The 22,939-nt window shown below is 43.6% G+C and overlaps 1 protein-coding gene across 2 annotated transcripts in view; it reads left to right on the top strand.

The window, feature by feature from the left end:
• LOC138540931 (di-N-acetylchitobiase-like) overlaps positions 1 to 22,939 on the top strand; it is a 477,580-nt gene that overhangs the window by 141,122 nt on the left and 313,519 nt on the right. For both annotated transcript variants that reach the window (XM_069641718.1, XM_069641719.1), the window contains exon 4: positions 19,625 to 19,787. In XM_069641718.1, the coding sequence (XP_069497819.1) occupies positions 19,625 to 19,787 (163 nt within the window). The remainder of the gene's footprint in view (positions 1 to 19,624; positions 19,788 to 22,939) is intronic.

Raw genomic sequence — 22,939 nt, forward strand, 5'->3', positions numbered from 1 at the left:
GAAGGGCGTCCCAAGTTGATGATACTTGGGTGGAAGATGTGGCGTAGGGCATGCCAGATGATGGAGAACCCATCCCCATGTTCCCCGCAAGTACCACTAGTTGCACTGGCAGGGGGAGAAAAGCAACTAAGGATGATAATCAGAAACCATTGGGAACCGGTTGGGTTAGCAACAATGGGTGATATTTGGCAAGAGGGGACTATCATACATTTTGAGGTGCTGGGTGAGGAAACCGGGTTACACACAGACCACTATATCACGTATTACAGAATGGTGCAGAGAATTAAGAGAACATGGCCTGAAATGGTACTGGAGAAATAACCAGATGCTACCATAGACATGATATAGCGGAGGGGGGACATGAGATATCCAGAATATATAAGATGATGATGTCTAAAGTTGGTAAGGAATTAGTACAATTGAGACTAGACTGGGAAGCGGAAGTGGGAGCCCCGATGGATGATGGGTTGTGGGAAGGAGCCCAAGGGTATCACAAGATTAAAGCCGATACAATTGCATATCACGCATAGGGTGTATATGACACCCAAGAGTATATCGAGGTTTAAAAATGCAGGACGGCAAGCATGTCCTAAGTGTGTTGAAGAGAATGCGGGCATGGTGCACATGTTTTGGTCATGCCCGGTTATTGAGCGCTTCTGGAGCGAAGTGGCACAAAGCTAGCGGAAAGAGGGGTCAAGATTGTGATGGATACAGTGTGGGCCTGTTTGTTGGGGGGGGTTCCCTAGACCACGGGAACTTAAGCATGTGAGCAAACTAAAGGACCTGGCATATGCGCTCGCAAAGAGGAGAATTGCTATGGGGTGGAAGACATGTTTCAGGCCACGATTAGAGGTGTGGTGGAAAGATTTGCAGAAATGGGCAGAGGCAGAAACCATGGTATGGCTAGAAGCGAGCAGTGCTGGGGGGGGAGGAGGAGACAGGGACCCTGATGACCTGGAAATTATTAATAGCAGAGTTGTTTGGGCCAATACAAGACCCAACTGAACCCGTAGAAGGGGAGACCCTATCATAAAATGCAGGAACAGAATGTGAGAAGTAGTAGGCTCGGAACGGGGGGAGCAGTGAACATAATTAAGTGAAATATTATGGAAATGTTATTCAATATACTGGAAGTTTGGTTTGTATTGTTTGTTTGAATAAACTAATAAAAATTGTTTAAAAAAAGAAACAATATCACCCCCCTAATCAGCCTGCTTAATTATAATCGTGGAGTCTCCTTTGAGTTTTCTGAGGCAGTCCCATTCTTTTTTAGAGAAATTAAAACTAGGTGTTCATAGATGATTATCAGAACGTTTATACAACAAGTTGAAATCTCTGAGTACTGCCTTCTCAAAGATGGCTGCCTCTTCAGAGACCATATTAAGACTTGGCGTGAAGGTGGACTTGCATCTGAACGGAGTATTAGATTCCACATCAGTTTGCTCTCTTTCGTTCGTGCCAAAGAAATCTCTCAATCTGATTTTACTGAACAAACTACGCAATTCAATTTCCGTATCCATTTTAGAGGGGTTTTGCATAGATACAAACGAAAAGACTCTCTCGAGCATAGAGATTTCAAGAGGGCTTAGAGTCTTTTGAGAAATATTATAGACAGCTGATTTGGGCATCACCTACGGTAGGACCGTCTCCTGGTTTGAAATAGGTTGTCTAAGGGTGGTGGTCCTAATTCGGGTGGAGGAAAAGGGAGATTGTGAACCAGGAAAGGGGTATTCTGGCCATACTGAGCAAAAGGCGGCGGAGGGCCATATTGAGGATATTGCTAATAAGGTCTACCTCCTCTGCCACGGTTCTGCCCTCTATTCCTTCTGTTTCCTCTATTTTGTGAACCTCTATTGGAATTAGGGGTGTCACGGTGTTAGTTTTTTGATGGTACAATAACCTTCTTGCCAAATGACGGTATATCATGGTTATCGCGGTATAGTAGGTAGAGTTAACTAATTTTAACAAATATTTTCTAAAAGGTCATAAATTGTCAGATTTATCATCACAAACAAAACCAGACACCCAGGGCCAGAATTGGGCTTTTCAACATACTTTCCACTGAAATGCCACCCCTTGCTTCCACCAAACACAAACACACTTGTGGAGAGGAGGAGGGGGGGGGAGCCCTGCTGCGACTGGCAAAGCAAACTGAATAGCGTTTCTTAAGTGGTTATTTAGGCTTTTAGCTCCCCCACTGGCTACTGGTGAAGATGAACATGTTGCCATCTTGATAACCTACATGCCACAGATCAATGGAGTTTGATGGTAGTATATTCTCTCTTCCTCTCTACCTCTCTCCCTCTCTCTCCCTCTCTCCCTCTCTCCCTCTTTCCCTCTCTCCCTCTCTCTCCCTCTCTCCCTCTCTCTCTCTCTCCCAGGAGGTAGCTCAGCGGCAACGTGCGTGCCTTGGAAGCAAGACGGCACGAAGCAACACAGGTTCGATTTCCCTGGGTCAGCACTTAGAAACCTCTGGGTGTTTAAGCGTGTTATAAATACACAAATTACACAACTAAAGAAATAATTTCTTTAACACCGCCTTGATGCCCGCAGGCTGTGTGAGCGCTTTAAAAAAAAAAGTAAACCCTTTTCCTTCTTGGCACTGTATTTATTCTTCCTATTGCTAACATATTGATTTTGTGTCAGGCACGTGTGGTTTATGGAATGGCATTAAAAACTGCTCAAACTGAAACTACTTGGCAGACGGCACATCCAACAGTGCAAGACCAAGACTGTGCAGCATTTGCTAACTGCAGCCTTTCCAAATCAGATTGAAAAGCACACTTAATGGTATGAACGGTATACCGGTATAAACAATGTGACGGTTATTATTGTTCAATTAAGTGGTTCACGGTATCTTTAACGGTATACCGTAATACCGTTACATCCCTAATTGGAATGTGACGTACTACCGTCTGAGGATGTATCTGAAAAGGAAACCTTCTTCATATATGATGTAGAGCCCAATTGGGGAGTGTTTGGATTCTGCTAGTGTCCTGGTCCCTTGTATTCAGCATTGAGATAGGGAAGGGTGCCTTCCCTGGTGAAGGCCAGAATGTCTATCCTAAGTTTGTCCATTTTTTTGTTAGTTTTTATTTTGATAAACTCATTTGTTTGCTTTTCAGTGAGGTTCAATTTCTCCTTTAAATTAGCAATAGAGGTGTCTAATGAAAATGCAGTCTCTGCGTTTTGGATCTCTTCACCAATTATAGTGCTCTTTTTAAGAGCTGTGTTAATTGTTAAAAGCATTAAATCATGGCTGCATTTAATAGCTACGCCAGAAAATGCCTGTTTATATTCTGCATCGTCAATAGACAGGGTTCTAGGCGTACCATCAGACCCTGTGGAATAATGTTTTTTTAAAGATATTTAGTTAGCAAATGATTATGCATTTCAGTGCAAAACTTTTTCTTCCTAAGTTTCAAAAGTGTGTCGCTGGTGATATTGGAGTTATCAATAAACAGAAAAAATATGTCCAGAGAAAGAAATATTTATAGTGCTGTATCAAAATTTATTTAAAGTGATACAAAATTGGAAAAATGCTGACTAAATCACAAATTATTAAACACTAATCACTTAAACATAGCAAAGCAGCAGCTACAATATGCCTAAAATAGGCTAAAACATCATCACACATACTTGCCATTCATGGTGCAACATTCAAACACAACTCATCATACAGTGACAAACATCCAAAATGCTAAAAGACAAGAAAACTATACTAAAAACATATGGGGAAAAGGAATTCATGACTGTTCCCCACAATGACAAACATTATTATCGTGTTCACAAGCAATTGAATCAATTGACAAACAATCTATTGTCAGGGTGGATCAAACAAGAACAAAGCACAAAGATCGTATCCCTGTAAAATATATCTCGACCGGTTTCGACGTGTAGTGGTGGTTGACACAACGTCTTCCTCAGGAGGTAGATGTTACCATTCTGTAAAAAAGCACACACAAAAATGGCTGTAAGCTAATACATGAAGAACCTAAGTCGTAGCCGACTGTCTGCCAAGTGGATTTAAAATGAAAACAAGACTTCTGAAGGCAGCCTCTGTTATTTAAAACACAACAGTTGGGTGCCATATATACCATAATGAAAATAGGCATATAGGAGTCCCAATCAAAAAGCTGTGAATACCAGAGCCAAGGGTGAGTGACTCCCATAAGAGAAACCGTGCATAGTGCAAAAGAGCCTTCAGAGCCTAACCGAATCTGAAACAAATAAAATTATATAAAAAAATAAAAAATACATATATATATATATATATATATATGTATACATGTGTGTGAATGTGAGCTCAGCCAGTGTAAAATACTGTGCCTGAAGACAACTTTAACACTGACCTGATGACTACCAAGCTGCTGTAAAGGCCAATGTAAGATGGTGAAGCCAGCCTCTCTGGAGATTACAGGACTGTAACCTAACCCAAAGCCAAAACAGAATGCACTAAATAAGTCAATAAACACAAGTGCTGGATTATGAATGGAAGGCCTACAGCAGTGAGAAACTAAAATAGAAGCTCACCTAAAACCCGCTCAATAGGGCTTAAAGAGATCAAAGCTGTCTGTTTTTGCTGAAATAAATAAAACAGCGAAGAAACAGAGTGCAGTTATCAAATTAAAAAATATTGCTAACATCACCCTCGCATTGACAAGCCACGGCGAGATATAAATAATGGAAGTCATGTAATGGGAAGCTCCCCACGGCAGCGTCCCGGAAAGGCCAAGGGGCGTCAAAAGATCATGCATGGAATTTAAATGACTCAATTAAGGCAGCTCGCTCAATAGCGGTGATGAAGTGGGCTCAAGAGCAGAACGCAAAAGTTCAAAGTACGATATTGCATGGAAATAGTTGCAAAATCTGTAACTGAAGTGTTAGAGGCATAAAAACTACTCACTCGCTTGCCTTCATAAAACGATTGACACGTCTAGCAATTGACAAGTAAAGAAAGGCTGTCTCTTCGTCCCGCAGTAACTTCAAATTAGAAATGCTACGCATGCGTGTGCAGGGCCTACACAAAAAAAGCTGGCCAACGGGAAAACCAGGCCAATTTATGAGAAAGCAGCGTGAGACTGCACATGTCTACAAGTGCTGGTAGAAAAAGAGCACATACCCGAGGCAAAGTACATATGTTGCTGCCCAAGATGAGCTATTAAAATAATAAATGCAGCTTACTGAAAAGCTTGCCAAAAAGTCCAGCTGAAGAACGCAAAATTAACAAAACTTAATGAGAGGTCGCCAGATGGAGGCAGAATGAATTCTGGGAGTTGTAGTGCAACATAAGCACAGCATAAAAATAGCAACTTCCAAATTGATTGCAAAATGTGCCGAGTGGCAACAATAGATGGAAAAATCTGTTACACATGCAGAGGCTACCAAAAAATTACTCCAAAGGGCAAAAATATTTTGAAAAGGACAGTGTCTATACAATCTGTATGAAGTACAGAGACAGACAGTGAAGAAGGCCATTGCTAGCCTAACCGCTCCAATAGAAGCAGAAGATCAAAAGCGAGGTCATAAATAGGGCTGGCTACCTAAACCCTAAAAATAAAAATAAATATAAATGGGCATGCAGGCCAAGCAGGGAATACACACTTGTAACTATTAAAGCCCCACAACTCCAATTTGTTTAGGCCTTTGTGGAGTGTTTTTAAATTAGAAATCCACGTTTGTTCCTTATAGGAAAGTTTGTTGGCAAGTTGTGCTGTGTTGTTGGCCAAGACTTTTTCTAAACAAAACCAACTTAAAGAATCTGGGTCGTGTCCCATTTCAACACAATGGATCACTAGTGAGGCTGATAAGTTACATGTTCTAATTTTAGAACGATGTTCATTAATGCGTGTGTGAACTTCCCTAGAAGTTTTACCTACATACACAAGCTGGCAAGGGCACTGGATAGCATAAATTACGTTCTTACTTCTACAAGTAGTAAATGTACGTAGTACCCAAGTCCTGCCATTGTAGGAAACGTCTGTCATTTTTTTAGAGAATTTACAAGCTGCACACGAGGTGCACGGGTAGTGGCCTTTCACCTGATTAAGGTTGATATCTCTGACCTGGTTAGTCTGGAAAGGGAGGCTGTTGGCCCGCGTGATTTTCTGCCCTAAATATTTTCTTTTTTTAACGCAAATAAGGGTTTCTCTAAATTGAGATCGGTGGAGTTGAGAATCCTCCAATTTTTAAGAAAAATGGCTTTAATTGTCTCACCTTGTTGGCAAAAAGTGGTCATCAGGTCAGTGTTAAAGTTGTCTTCAGGCACAGTATTTTACACTGGCAGTGAGGCAACAAATATTGTAATTGCGCACTAGCGCGAGATCTCGTAATTAAGTTGGTACAATTTATCCTCGCTTAGGCATGGAAGTTTGACTCCCCCTGTTCCTGCTGTCTGCGTGCACTAGTCTATATTTAAAACAATTTACTAGCATTTGAATTCCATACACTTATATTCACGGTCTATTTAGAGGTGTTTTCCAGGAGATTGCCAGTTGAAGATACTATACTATTGGGCGTCCTGGAGGATTTATTAAGGGTTAATAATACGCCCAATAGTCTCCTGGAAAACACCTCTACATTTCTTGATCATTTCCTCCAGCCATTTGTGCTAAGCCTAAATTCATATATTCGGGACACATCAGACCTCCTGTTAAAATTAAGTGAGATCAACTGGGAGCCTAATTATTTTCTTGTCTCCTTGTACGTAGTGTCCCTTTACACGTCTATACAGCACCAACATGGTTTGAATGCATGCCGTCACTTTATGGACGGCAGATCTGTGAGCTATCGCCAGCACAATAAGATGTTGCTGGAAATGTTGAAATTCTGCCTGGAACACAATTTTTTCCTCTATAATGATGCAATCTATAGACAAACCCAGGGCACAGCAATGGGGTCTTGTATGGCGCCCACTTACGCTAATCTTTATATGGGTTGGTGGGAAACGACAGTGGCATGGAGTGAGGAGCTGGAAGAGTTCACCAAACACATAGTGATGTGGCATCGATTTATCAATGACCTGTTCCTAATATGGGATGGAACTGAAAAATAATTAGAGAAGTACATCACCATTCTAAACTCCAATGTATTAAATTTGAAGCTAACAAGCACCATCAGTAAAAAGTCATTGGTATTTTTGGATGTCTTTTTACAAATTGACCAAAACCAACTAATTACCACCCTGTATAGGAAAGATACTAGCTCCAACTCCACGCTCCATGCTCGCAGTCACCACCCTACAGCTCTTAAAAAATCTATACCCTATGGAAAATTCCTGAGGGCGAAAAGAGTATGTAACAATGAGGCAGATTTCCAAAAAGAAGCCAAAAATATTGGTATCAGATTTGTGAACAGAAGATATTTGAAAAGCACAGTGACGGAATTTTTCATTAAAGCTGAAAAACAATCTAGAAGAGATCTCTTTAAACCACATTCTGAACCAAAAAATGAAACGATAAGATTCATTACAGGCTACAATCAGCAAGCCAAAAACATCAGAGCCATCATGCACAGACATTGGAACATATTAACTACAGATAGAGACCTTTGTAAAGTATTGGAGCAGAGACCCAGTGTAACTCTTCGCAAAGCTCCAACTTTGAAAAATATACTGCCACCGAGCACTGTAATAACCGATGTCCCTTCATCGAGCTGGTTCCCAAACAAACATGTACATGTGGGTTTAAAAAAATGTGGTAAATGCAAAATGTGCAACTATGTCTCGAAAAACTCTCCAACCAGTGCCAATGGGAAACAATGGAATTACAAGCATAAAATAACTTGTTTTACAAAGTTTGTGGTTTATGCAATTACATGCAGCTGTGGGTTACACTATATAGGATCTAATATTGGCCCACTTAAACTGTGTATTCTGCAACACTACAGAGCCATAAAAAATGAAGATCAGACATACCCTTTGGCGCTACACTTTGGCTAAAAACACAATAAGAATACATCAGAGATGAGTTTTGTGGGTTTAGCACATATACCACAACACAAAAGGTTGGGCAATAGGAAACTCAAGTTGCGCCAACTAGAAGCAAAGCTAATCTGTAGGTTTGACACCTTAAAACCTAATGGTCTAAATGTGGACTCTGAGCTGTATGTCTTTTTATATGACTAATTATATGCTATGAGATATTTACATCAGCCATTTTGTTATTCCACATTTCAGTGCAACATTTGCCATCTGAGTCATCTTTTCCATCTGCACACTTTATATTAAGGAAACCGATATCAAAGTGTTTTAGGTTAGTTTCTGATGTGAATAGTATATATGGATATTATTTTAGACTGACTCTGTGCTGGGTTAACTTGCACTGACTTTATATTTCTTTTAGTCATGTTTCTATGAATTTATATACATATGTATCACTTTGCACTTTATGAATGAACCAACTGCACATGTCACTTTACATGGCAAGTGGGATGTTCATTAATTTAAACATTTAATAATAGATCTTTCAGGGAGTCACTGCTCAGTTTTAGCATGCCGTTTGCACAATGTTGGGAGATAGGGAGATAGTGTACAGAGATGTACTGGGCATCCCTATAGAGAGAGAACTCTCTACGTACATTTTTGGTTTAGTCACAGTACTCTCAGATTAGCAATTTTTTAGATCTAGGTATTCATTTGGACACTTGTCCAAATAGTCCAAACTATGCTACCTCAATTTTGCACTAGCACTTTACAAATGTACAGATTTTTTCAACCATAGTACTGAACTATTCCATATGGGATGAGAGGCACTTGTAGCTCTTCTCAACATCGCACCTTTCTCCAAAATATGCACTTGCACTTTTTTGGTGAGTTGGGGACTAGCAGGTCCAACATGCACTGCTTCCAACCCAATTTGTATTGAGATACACTTGTTATATCCATGTGGGTTCCCTTCTCTCTATGCATTGTGCAGGCGGGCATCGTTGAAATTGGGTTGCAGCCTCTGCATCTGTTTTTACTGCACTCACCCCTTCATGCGGATTGTTTGCCACACCGCGGAGAATGCTTCTCGCGTGGTGAGTCAACAAATACTGTAATTGCGCACTAGCGTGAGATCTCATAATTAAGTTGGTACAATTTATCCTCGCTTAGGCATGGAATGTTTGACTCCCCCTGTTCCTGCTGTCTGCGCGCACTAGTCTATATTTAAAACAATTTACTAGCATTTGAATTCCATACACTTATATTCACGGTTTATTAGACCATAGACACTCCAAGATGGCGTATTTGCAGACATGCTGAACCATAGAGTTCTTTTTTAGTAAAATTTAAACTGCTAATCATGTGACACGCGAGTAGCAGTTGGGAGGAGCACATGACATGGCCTGTGAGTCAATATAAACACGAGAATACACCAGTTGGGAACAACTACAAGCCTGAGGAAACTTGTGAGTCGAGCGGAACGCGTGGCGTTTTTCCACCCGTTGGGGTGAGTGCTGCCTTATACCTGGTCTGACCAGGTATTGCCATGTATGCTTTTTGTGATGTTTTGCACTACTTTTGATAAATAAAAGAACATTTTTTAAACTTAGTAAATGGTCGTGAGTGCTTGGGCAAGTCTTAGTTAAAGTTGGAGGTAATGTTTATCTGCCTACCCGTATCTTTTTCCTGACATCCTTTTGTAATATATATATATATATATATATATATATATATATATATATATATAATTTTATTTGTTTCAGTTTCGGTTAGGCTCTGAAGGCTCTTTTCCACTATGCACGGTTTCTCTTATGGGAGTCACTGACCCTTGGCTCTGGTATTCACAGCTGTTTGATTGGGACTCCTATTTGCCTATTTTCATTATGGTATATACGGCGCCCAACTGTTGTGTTTTAAATAACTGAGGCTGCCTTCAGCAGCCTTGTTTTCTTTTTAAATCCACTTGGCAGACAGTCGGCTACGACTTAGGTTCTTCATGTATTACCTTATAGCCATGTTTGTGTGTGCTTTTTTACAGAATGGTAGCATCTACCTCCTGAGGAAGATGTTGTGTCAACCACCACTATATGTCGAAACCGGTCGAAATACATTTTACAGGGATACGATCTTTGTGCTTTGTTCTTGTTTGATCCACCCTGACAATAGATTGTTTGTCAATTGATTCTATTGCTTGTGAACATGATAATAATGTTTGTCATTGTGGGGAACAGTCATGAATTCCTTTTCCCCATATGTTTTTAGTATGGTTTTCTTGTCTTTTAGCATTTTGGATGTTTGTCACTGTATGATGAGTTGTGTTTGAATGTTGCACCATGAATGGCAAGTATGTGTGATGATGTTTTAGCCTATTTTAGGCATATTGTAGCTGCTGTTTTGCTATGTTTAAGTGATTAGTGTTTAATAATTTGTGATTTAGTCATCATTTTTTCAATTTTGTATCACTTTAGATACATTTTGATACAGCACTATAAATATTTCTTTCTCTGGACATATTTTTTCTGTTTATTGATGACATTATAATACTCTGGTCCAGAGGTTAGAGTTTTCCTGCTCCTTTCAGTTTTTTGATATTGGAGTTATCACCAGCTCCTTGAATCGCATCTATATTGTCAAAGAAAGAAGGTACCTGAATCGCTGCAACTAATTGTTCCTCCGAGAAGAAAACAGAGTCTGCTGCCGCCATCGTAATAAATGCTGGAAGAAAGTTGTAGAAGACTGATAAGTGCCCCTATTTATACATACAGAAGAAGATTGATGTAATGGGAGGACACAGGGAAGAATATCAAGATGTCCATCCATTGACTGTATAAATACGTTGCTGTTCTAATAGTTTATAACCATTTCTGTCCTGTCCTGAGGAAGATGACTGTCAATCCATCTCTCTCTTTTTCTACTTTTAGGTCGTTAAAACTACCCATTTAGTGATACCAGTGTAGCATATGAGAACGGTGGATATTACAGTAGGTACCGGTGGTTGACTATCTAGGTCGAAATGGTGACAAGTGCTGTAGGGTGCATTTTCATCATTTTTGCACTGCTAGCCTGTCTGACATTTTTCAAATTAAATTTTTCTATGAATTATGCCACTCCAGAACATTAGGCTGGAGAGCTATTGTAACTTTGCACTTAGCATTTTCTTATTGTTTATCTAAAATCGATTGAACTATTCTAGCTATACTTAGAATTAATTTTTTGGACTGTGCATGTACTTTTAGACTGGGGATAATAATAGGACCCCTTAGGAGACCCTTTTGTCTTTTATAAGTTCCTCCTCCCCTCTCTTTTTCTTCTTCTTATCTGCTTTTCACCTCCTGCACAGTAGATGCGGGTTTGTTCGCATGCTGTTCCCATCTTGTACTGCAGGGTGAATATTCGGTTGTCATGCACTTTACCTGTATATATTGAATATTTATTGTTTGTTTTTATACTGTTTTATTATGGATTCAGCACTATGTGTTATGTGATTTAATATGTGAATAATAAAGATAATTGGATTTTTTACTATCCTTGACCTGGCCTATCCCCTCATTGGGCTCCTTTACTGATGGTTACTTCGCTTGATTTTCCCAGCGGTTTGCCCCGCGTGACCCCACTCCTCTTTCTGCATGTCCTCTTCCTCCTGCACCCTCAATTCCTTCTGCTTTTAGACAACTCCTTCTGTACCTTAAGTCTTTTTTCGCCTCCTACTCCTCCTCTCTGCCACTTACTTTACAATTCAAAACAACCACACTATCTGCATATTTGCCTGGGTTTCATAGGACTTAGTTTCCTCCTCGGGGCTGGGCTTCTTCCTATAAGGTGTGCCTGTGTCAGATAATTTGTCATTGTCTGTTATTGGTTAGGCTTAAGGATTGAAGGGAAACAGATGTGTTTAACAATTCCTTTACTTTGTCCTAACTACGCAGACCAATCCTTTAACAGGCCCGGCTGCCATCTTGAAATGTTTAATTCCAGGCAGTCACCTGAGAACGCCTATGTAGAATTCATGATGGGGAGTAAGCAAGTCCAAAAAAGGGTCTACATCACTATGACATGTTGCTGCGTCTTTGCAAAAGATATCATGCCAAAGGCCAAGGTCAATAAACTTTGACTGCTCATTGTCAGTATGCACTTTCAGCAGATCCTCATGGACAAGAGTTGTGGTGGACATGCCCACATCGTATGGCTTAATGTGGTGTTCCCCTGGCCCAGTGCTGTGGGGGGACCAGGGCATCCTACCCGTTCTACCCTAGGGCCCTACATCATGTGTCGGATGGTGGGGTGCAGCCACCTGAGTCACTCCCACTCACACACTTGGGGCCAGGCAGTGCACATTGTTACATAGGCACACCCATCCCTTCTTCAAAGCTTTCCCTTTGCCATGATCCCCTGGAACTCAAACTGTACTCTTGAATATCCAAGTATTTTGGTAGACATGCCTGATATGCCCCAGTGCTGATGTCCAGGCGTGTGTAAGCAGTGTTCACGTAACTCTCGCACAGTCTTCCAATATAATGGTTTATTGCAAACTGGAGTAAACGATAAGTATTACTCTGACATTTTACACCTGTATACAACACTCAGGTGCATCATACTGTGTCTTCCTTGCCGTGGGCCCACTTTTCTAGCTCATCTTCAACCTCTTCCTATGCTTCTTCCCCTTCCTTCACATTTTAATCAGCCTTGTTTTTTTACACACACTTGCAAAACCTTGGTTGCTTTTCTATGGTTGAGACCGGCAAACCTTTGAGTATCCCTTGTGACTATTTAACCGATTCAGAAAGAATCTGGACCTGTCATTTAAAAAATCGCTTTTTTATCTGCTGTGGTCCTGTGCCTGGTACCTTTGCTGGGCTTTTCATTGTCCTGGATCTTTACCTTGTTCACTATGTAGTTACTGCTCACAAGTTCCTATATATTATTCTCACTGTTGTGTCCCATAAAATTGTGTTCTCAACCTTTTTGGCAACACTAGTATCCTCAACAAATGTTGGGTGTGAAAGAAAAGGTTTAGTCAGTCAATGTCCTGATTTAGTTCAGCGATTATTTAGAAACTCCCCAATTGTTCAATATTTAACTTGGTATAAGTTGTTTGCATGAATTCCTCAGCAATGGACTTGGTCTCTGCTATAAGAAAGACATGGAGAGTGACGGAAGCTACATTATGTAAGGAATAGATAGCAAGGTAGGTAACAGGATATGAATTTATGAGTAATTAAAGTGTTTCTAGTTGTGCTAGTTATTTGAAATCTGAATCAATTAGAAATGTTTAAACAGTTTTTAATAATTTACTTATTCATATGTTTTAACTTTTGTATGTATTTATAGATTTTCATTTAGACACTTTAATTACACCAAAGGTAGACATAAAGAAATAGAAAAAGAAAATAAATACTTCTTCTAAATACAGATCTATAAACATGTTTCTGATGCTTGTTAATCTGCTTAGAATCACATGCTGTGCATAGGTCCGACATCCAGTGGTCACTGCGGAGTATTGCATTTTGTTTTTCGTAGTCGAAAAGGGACGTCGACAAGGCGTGTTTGAAATACTATCCCTATAGTGACGTGTGTTGTACCCACAATCCCTCACGCGTCGAGGTCCCTCAGATTGTTTTTCTCCGCCCAGCTACTGGGCGCCTTTACGCGGAGCTCTTCGATAGACATTGCAGATTCCATCTCCTCGACCTTTGGTCGTTTTTTCCTGTTTAAAGATTTAATATATCGATCCCTCCCTCGACGCAGTTGTGAAGCTGTCTCCGCCGAGCAAGATCTTCGACAGAGGGGACGAGCGGAGGAGATCCTTCGGCGTTGACGAACACGTGGCCTGGCCTCGCAGGCCAAATACAGTAGGGAGAGTGGGGTCGTGGGACATCTCTGATTCTTTTTCTGAGAATGCCTTTCCTTTTCCCCTTCCTTTCCCTTGGGGTAGTTATCACGGTTTATTGCCTCGGCTATGGAGAGGACACCCTTTAGGTTTTGCCCACTTTGTAAGGGCAAGTTTACTTGGAAGGACAAGCATTCACGGTGTAACCGCTGCTTGCCCCTCGATCACGTAGAGGAGGGTTGCTCGGCTTGTCGGCTTCTAAAGCCAAAGACTCTAAAAGACCGTAGGGTCAAGAGGTGGCCGGCCTACGCTATGTCGAAGGCTGGGTCTTCACCCGCCGCTGCTACCACCGACAGTGACGAGGAACGTGATAACACGACCTCCGCTACGGAAGTCGTACACCCCTCTAAAGAGCGCTCGCGCTCTTCGTCGTCTGTCTCCGGCCCCGACGGGCTCGGCTCATGCCCTGCTTATGGGGATGAACACCCCGGCGACACTGATGCACACAATACAACACATAAACACACAACCCATAGCTCTTCTTCGTCGAAGACGAAGAAAGCATCAGCGCCCAAGGAGATGCAGGTTACACCGGCGGCCTCCTCGGACCGTTCGGGATCGAAGCCCCTCTCGCAACCGCAGCAGCGACCAGCGACTGGGCTTTCGGCAAATAAGGGCGCCGCCCCCTAACCATCGGCCGGCGCGCACCAGCAGAGAGCGCACGCCGCCGTAGAACGTTCGACACCCGTAACGTCGAAACCACAGCCCTCCGCTGACAAACGAGTCACAGAGAGCTTGGCGAGGATCGTTGTGGCCGACGCCCAGAAGCGTATGCCGGAAGACACGTCGAGCGCTACGCAAAGGTCGAAAGACACGCTGAAAAAGCCCGAAGAAAAACAGGGACTACCCCCTTCAGTCGGGGGGACCCCCAGCATACCAGAAGGCTTTTCGGAGGGCGACGGGACACTTTCCTCAACGTTGTGGGAGAGGGCGAGCCGTTTTCAGCAAGATAACACTAATTTTCCCCCGCTTGACCGCTCAGGGGTACCCCATGAAACCATGGAAAGGCTCCATCTCTGCATGGAGAGAATGGAGAGGTTTATGAACACCCAGAACCCTCCCACTCCCAAGAGAACAAGAGAAGGGCCTCAGGAGGACCCCAGGGCCAAATACCCGAGGCAGGACACACCCTTAGACTTCCATAATGTGTATGACCTCACTGGTGAGGAACAATACTTAGAAGAGGAGGATGATTTTGTGGACAATGATGAAGGACAGAACCAAGAGGAAGGTCTAGAAGACAGCCCAGACATGGTAGGAGAAGGCTTCGGAGAAAATCCAGAAGAAGGACCTTCTCATCCCTGGCAATCCCCATCAGTATATTCGGACACTGATGTCCTGAACCTAAATCCTCCTGACAATTCACCTGTTAGAAACACGTCTCCCATTGATGATCAGCCCACATTCAATGCCCTGTTGCGCAGAGCAGCAGCGCATTTCGAACTGGACACTGGGGAGATCTCTCCGGAAATAGACTTTGTGGAAAGAGTAATTAAGGAGAAACCCCCAGTCAGCCAGACCATTCCCCTCCTCGCTTCAGTGAAGAGAAGAATCATCCCTTCGCTATCCACACCCGCACTAATCAGAGGAGTCAATCCAAGGATTGAAAAACTTTTCACTCCTTCACCCTCAGACCCGCTGTACATCAGGGGACATTCCATTCCGGATTCCCTTGTAGTAACTAATACAAGGAAGAGGGCAGGGGTGCCGCTGTCCACCAGTGAGGCACCACCTGACAAGGAGGGCAAGAGGTTATATGCCCTTGCTAAAAGAGTCACATCCTCTGCTGCCTTTTCGGCAAGAATTACGAACAACAATTCTTTGTTAGCTAGCTACGCGGACGCGCAGTGGGCCAAACTGCGCAAGGACGCCGAAGAAGCGCCGGAACCATTACGTACACGCCTGCTTTCAACTATTGGCGAAGGAACCCAGGTCAACCAGAGTATTGTAAAGAACTCTCTGGATGCTGCTGAGACAGCGGGACGTTCCCTGGTTCAGGGAATACTCCTTAAACGCCATGTATGGCTGCGCAACTCAGGGTTCAAACCGGACACACAGGCGTCTTTAATAAATAAACCTGTTGAAGACTCAAACCTCTTCGTGAAGGCGGTGGATGAGGCTCTGGAAATGGCTAAAAAAGAGTTCGATACTATCAAGACTCTTGACCAGATCTCTAAGCCCACTACCAGACGCGGCTATGGCAACAAACGCTTTTTTCGTGGCCAACAGCAGAATCAGCAGCAACAGTACCCTGCCACCAGTTACCAGACCAATAGTGGGCAGTACAGCCAAAGAGGACAGCGCAGGGGCAAAGGGAGAGGGCGGGGGTCCACCCCCAGAGGCTCCCAAGCCCCCAACAACACCAAGTGACGCGAAGATTCGCATCCCCTCCCATGCAACACCGGTCGGGGGCCGGATAACATCCTTTCTTCCAGCATGGGAGGGAATAACGTCAGACCGCTGGGTACTTTCCACCGTAGCCCACGGATACTGCATCGAATTCAACAGTTCCCCAACATACAGACCCCCGAGGGGACGACGCATGACACCGGAACACCTTGCCATCCTTCTCCAAGAAGTACAACAACTGCTGGAAAAAGGAGCCATAGGGGTTGTGCCTCTATCTCAGGTAACGGAAGGTATTTATTCAGTGTACTTCCTTGTACCCAAAAAGGATCTAACCATGCGCCCTGTATTAGATCTGCGCCCAGCGAACAAGTTTATCAAACCCCAGAAGTTTCGTATGGTGACCTTACAGGAAGTGATCCCACTGCTATCACAGGGAGATTACATGACAACATTGGACATGAAAGATGCATACTTTCATATTTTAATGTTGCCAGCGCACAGAAGATACCTCAGGTTTATGATAGAGGGCAAACACTATCAGTTCAGAGTGCTACCCTTTGGCATAGCATCAGCACCAAGGGTATTCACGAAGGTACTGGCAGTGGCAGCGGCCCACCTGCGCAGGTTGTCCATCCCAGATTACCCTTACCTCGACGACTGGCTCATAACAGGGGATTCTTACGAAACATGCTTCTCCAATACCCAAAAGACTGTAGACCTTTTGTTCCAGTTGGGCTTCTCCATCAACGAAAAGAAGTCCAGCCTAGACCCCAGCCAAATCAAACAATTCCTAGGGGCTCTAATTCAAACAAAGGACGGCCTCGTCTTCCCCTCCAACGAGAGGGTCCAAAACATGCTGTTTCAGATCCCTCAATATGTGACCGGTCGAGAGGTGACGGTACGCAAAGCAATGCGCTTGCTAGGCATGATGGCGTCGTGTATTTATTTGGTACCTCACGCGTGCCTATGCAAGAGTGGCTCAACAGCCAGTGGTGTCAAACCAGCGGATTATGGGACGATCCAGTGTTGGTCTCGCAGGCCTTGGTTCTCTCGCTACGATGGTGGACAAAGGAAAACCTGGAAAAAGGGAAACCCTTTGCCACACCCGCGGCGGAAGCCATTCTAACCACAGACGCATCCCTAACAGGATGGGGGGCTCACCTATCCCATCAGACTGCTCACGGAGTGTGGACTCCGAAAGTAGCATCCAAACACATAAATCTACTGGAGCTACTAGCTGTGTTCAAGGCGCTAAAAGCCTTCCAGGAACACCTAAAAGGCAAAACTGTGTTGGTCCTTACAAACAGCACCACAGCCATGTACTACATCAACAAGCAGGGGGGCACCCACTCTCCAGGACTGTCCAAACTGGCCCAAAATATATGGAAGTGGGCTCTCAAACAAAACATGTTCCTACTGTCAGAACATGTACCAGGGGAACTCAATCTGCTGGCAGACAAACTCAGCAGAGATTTCCCCCTGTCCGAAGAGTACGAATGGCAGCTGCACGAAGACATCGTCTTCGACGTCTTCACACAATGGGGATTCCCAGAAATAGACCTGTTCGCAACCCTGGAGAACTCACAATGCCCAAGTTACGCCTCCAGGTACCCCCAGAACCAATCCAAGGGGAACGGTCTGTCGATGAAATGGTCACGGAAATTTGTTTACGCTTTTCCCCCGACTCCCCTTCTCAACCAGGAACAAGTAACCATGATACTGGTGGCCCCAAAGTGGGCCCGACAGCCATGGTTCGCTCACTTGATGGAGATGTCTCTATCACCCCCAGTGAAACTCCCCTGCCCGTACAACATGCTGTCACAAGACAAGGGCAGGACTCTGCATCCATGCCCCCAGAACATGAACTTAGCAGCTTGGCTCCTGAGATCATAGAATTCGGACATCAACAGCTCCCGCAGAGATGCATGGACATCCTCAGGGAAGCCAGAAAACCTAACACTCGCCACTGCTACTCTAGCAAGTGGAGGAGATTTGTCAGCTGGTGCAGAGGAAAAAGCATCAACCCGATTGACTGCTCTCCCACACATATTGTTCTATACTTGACCCACTTGTTGGATTCAGGTCTAGTGTTCAATTCCATTAAAGTCCACCTAGCGGCACTTTCTGCATACACCACTTCCCAACTCAAGGTGTCGTGGTGGAAGATCCCTGTTATAAAGGCCTTCAGGGAGGGAATAAAGAGAATACACCCCCGATAGCGGACCCAGCTCCCGGATGGGACCTTAACGTGGTACTTACCAGACTCATGGGCTCACCTTTCGAACCCATGCACAAAGCATCTTTTAAAGACCTCACTCTTAAGACTGCTTTTTTAATAGCTATCACCTCCATCAGGAGGGTAAGTGAACTACAGGCTCTTTCTGTTCTAAACCCCTTCGTTACAGTTCACAGAGATAAGGTGGTTCTAGGCACGCACCCAAGGTTTGCTCCGAAGTTCATATCGAAATTCCACGTAAACCAGTCTATAGAACTGCCAACGTTCTTTCAAAATCCTTCCAACTTGGGAGAAAAAACTCTACACACACTAGATGTGCGCAGAGCGGTCATGTTCTACATGGAAAGAACGAGACCACTGAGGAAGACTAATCAGTTCTTCGTCTCGGTGGCAGCAGGAAGAGAAGGGGATCCAGTTTCAAAGTCCACTATTTCTAGATGGATTGTTCAATGCATCACTCTCTGCTATACTCTTGCTAAGAGAGAACTGCCCTTTAAGCCTAGAGCACACTCTACTCGAGGCACAGGGGCGTCCATAGCATTCATTGCAAATGTTCCCCTTGAGTCCATCTGCAAAGCGGCTACCTGGAGTTCTGTGCACACCTTTACAAAACACTACTGTCTAGATGCACACTCGAGATATGACTCCCAGGTGGGTCAGGCAGTATTAAAACATCTTTTCTCTACTGTTCCTTCTCATAACCCACCGCCAACTCCGGGTACTGCTCGCTAGTGCACAGCATGTGATTCTAAGCAGATAAACAAGCATCAGAAGACAATGCATTACTTACCGTAAAAGCATTTCTGATGGTTGTATCTGCTTAGATTCACATGCGCCCACCCTTCCTCCCCGCTCGGATGGGGAGGAACATAGACTTCCTTTTATATCTCTCTTTTCTGTACTCACTCACGTCTAGAAGACTCCCTCAGGGCAGAAAAATACAAACAGAGGGACCTCGACGCGTGAGGGATTGTGGGTACAACACACGTCACTATAGGGATAGTATTTCAGACACGCCTTGTCGACGTCCCTTTTCGACTACGAAAAACAAAATGCAATACTCCGCAGTGACCACTGGATGTCGGACCTATGCACAGCATGTGAATCTAAGCAGATACAACCATCAGAAATGCTTTTACGGTAAGTAATGCATTGTCATCTACCGATACAACGTGGTTTGCTTCTGATGTACGGAAACCTGCTTTTTAAAATCTGTTTTTCTTGCCAGGTATCTTTTGATGGGACGTGGTCGCCAACTGCTGATTTGACAAGGTGCTACAATTATAGTGCAATTGCTAAGGCCTGTGATTTCCTGTTTGTGATGTCTTATGATATGCGTTACATAATAGGACTGGCTGGAGCTAACTCACCTTATGAACAGGCATTAGCTGGTGAGTGCTTACACATGAATTTGTAAATGTTTGTACAAATGTTGTTTTCAGTTTCATGGTATTTCACTGTGTTAATTTCTTTAGTACACCAGCTTTTTTTTGGTGTTGACCTAATTCACTGTTCATCAACACAATCCACTTTTGCGTTTTATTTCTCTTTCCCTTATGCATACAGGCATTGGCAGTAAAAGAGGTTAGCGGAGGACTCAAGACACAGGCATGAAGTGTTATGTTATATTATAGTGCATTTGTATAGCATTTCATGTACTATTAGTATGATCTCAAAGCGTTGTGGGTTGAACGCCCTCAGGGACCGTGGTCCCTATCAGTTGAAAGAGTAGTGTAGCATATAGTGCTTGGGTGCACTTTGTATGTGAGCAGCCAGGGCGGGTTTCACTGCATTCTAATGTTAGTTGTGGTGCAGTGGATGTGAGGGTGGTCTCTGAGTCTGCATTCTTGCTGCTGTGAGGCATGTGTAAGAGAATATGTGTGCCACCAGGCTGATTTTTTCGTGGGGTATAGCTGCGTTCTACCAGGCTGTTGGGGTGTTTTATGAGCGATATAGGTATGTGTGCAGCTGGACCAAATTGATCGAGGGGTGTAGTTGTGTTGGAAAGTGAACATAATGGTAGGAATGAGTGTCTGAGGTTATCGGTGGGTGGTTCCTGGCTGGTGAGGGTATGTTGATTTATTTCAGACGGGGCAGTCCTTTTCAAGCCGCTCTGTGGTTGGACTTGCAGGGCCTATTTTCAGGGTCCCTGTACGGGTTTTAAGTTGGGTTGTTGGGTATTCTTGGGATATTGCATGATTTTCCAGTGATGTTTTGTTTCCGGTTAGTGCAGATTCTCATAGGACAATGGCCATAAGGGAATGGGTAAATGGATGTGGGCAGCCCTTTTCATGGATTTTGGGATTTGGGTAAGAAAACAAGGTTTGCTGTACGGACACTAAACTGAGAAGGAGTAAAAGTGAGAACCAAGGATAGAGACATATCCATAAAGGTGAAGAGGGAAGGAGAACTAAGTGCAAATAGTGTTCACTGGGCTCTGGTGCTGTCTTTGATAGGGTTTTTTGCAACATTTTGAGAAAAGCTATTTATTTTTTATTTATTTATAGCATTAGTTATACGCCCAAACCCGTGGGTATCACGGCGCAGGTTACAGAAAACTTACTTATCTGGTTACAGGGTAGTTGCATTGCATTACAGGCAGAGTTAGCAGTAGATTGGTTACAATACAGATATTTGCATTTGGGTTATATGTGGGTTGTACAAGAAGGTAAAACATTTCATAGTTATAGTGTAGGCAATGTTATATTCAAGATATATTAGGACAGTTGCAGCTGGTGGGAGGGCTCGTTTCTAATGTGGGTGGGGAGGGAGTTCTAGATCCTGTGTGCTGCTACTGGAAAGCTTACTCCCCCTGCCCTAGAGCTCTTGAAACTTGGGACGAATAAATGAGTGCTGGAGTCTCATATAAGTGCTCTAGTGAACCTTTTTTGGCAATAGAATTGTTGAGGTAAGGGGGGCAACCTTGGTGATGCATTTGTGGGTGACGCAAAGCGTTTTGAAAAGGATTCTGGCTTGGATGGGTAACCAGTGTACTTCCCTCCTAATGTGGGAAATATGGTTGTTTCTAATTGAGCCAATGTCTGCCCCTAAGGCTTTGTTTTGCAACAGTTGTAATTTGGACAAGTTCATGCTTGTGGTTCGTAGAAAGAGAATGTTGCAGTAGTCTAATTTCAATAATATGTGGCCTCGAGCTAAGGTGAGGCAGTTTTGTGGGGTCAGAAATTGGCGACTGAGTGCGATAAGTTTAGCCGTTTAGGCAGTAGAGAATGAGAGGGCACTGACATGTTTGGTCATCGTGAGGTTAGAATTTTTTCATCGTTAAGACACAAACTGTTGGTAGCCATCCAATTTTGGATAATGGCATACACCTTGTTTATGGCGGTTGTGCCTAGTACATGGTTTCCCGTGATAGGAATGAGGATCTGGGTGTTGTCAGCGAAGTTTGTGTATATGACTCCCATGGCATCAAGGGCTGCAAATAGGAGTTTTGTATATGCATTGTACAGGGTGAGTGAAAGGCATGAGCCTTGGGGGACCCCTAAGGGTGATGGAATCGGATCGGCGGCCTCCTTGGCAATAGATAGTATGTTCCACTAGAAAAGATTTGACCCAAAGGGTGGCTTCTGTGCAGAAGTTGAAATTTTCTGATAACGCGTTATATAGCTCGTCATGGTCCACCAAGTCGAAAGCGTCAGAAAGGTTGAGTAAGAGGAGGATGCACAGGTTCCCCAGGTCTCTTATGGAGTCCATCAGGATTTTAAGGTCTAATAGAGCCATTTCTGTGCTATGATTGGGCCTGAAGCCAGATTGTCTGGCTCCTAGCAGATGGTTGCTTTCTAGATAGTTTTGGACTTTAGAGTAGGCTATTGTGTCAACTATTTTTAGCAGAAAGGGCACAGTGGTTATCGTACGGTAGTTGGTGGATATGGTGAGGTCCAGAGATGGTTTTTTTGAGGAGTGGGGTGATTCATGCTTCTTTGATACTGGCGGGGACAGAATTGGTGGTGAAGGAAGCATTGATGAAGTTGGTGATAATGGGTGTTAGCGTGGGCGCACAAAGTTTGACTAGATGCCAAGGGAAACTATTGCCTTTAAAATTGGATGGTTTTAAAGTGGAAATGGTATTTAGGACCTGGTCTTGGGAGACCGTGGAGAATTTGAACTGAGTGGCTATTCTTTCTGTGTCTGCATCAGGTGCTAGGAGTGGTATGCTTTTGCTGGCCAAAAGATTTCTTTTAGCTAATATTTTGTGTTGGAGTGTGAGGATTTTGCAGTCTAGTGCGTTCTGGATGGTCATGCACCAAGCTTTACTAGAGTTAATGCGGATGGTGGATGGGATGGTTGCTTCCAATTCTCTGAGTATGGAGAATAGTTCTTTGGAGTTGGACGAAGCATTGTTTATGCAGGTGTTTAGCGAGTTAGCTTTGTGGGCTATGACAGTGTAGGTGTTCAGGGCTGTTTTGGAGCGCTGGAGTACCGTCAGCTCTTTGTTAAACCAAAGGTTGGTTCGCTTGGCAGTACGGGGTATTTTAGTCATGAGTGGTGCTGCTCCATCAATGGTGGACTTAAGGCAGTTGTGGTA

This window comes from Ambystoma mexicanum, chromosome 1q, assembly GCF_040938575.1.
Source record: "Ambystoma mexicanum isolate Mex_15411 chromosome 1q, UKY_AmexF1_1, whole genome shotgun sequence".
Classification (NCBI taxonomy): Eukaryota; Metazoa; Chordata; class Amphibia; order Caudata; family Ambystomatidae; genus Ambystoma; species Ambystoma mexicanum.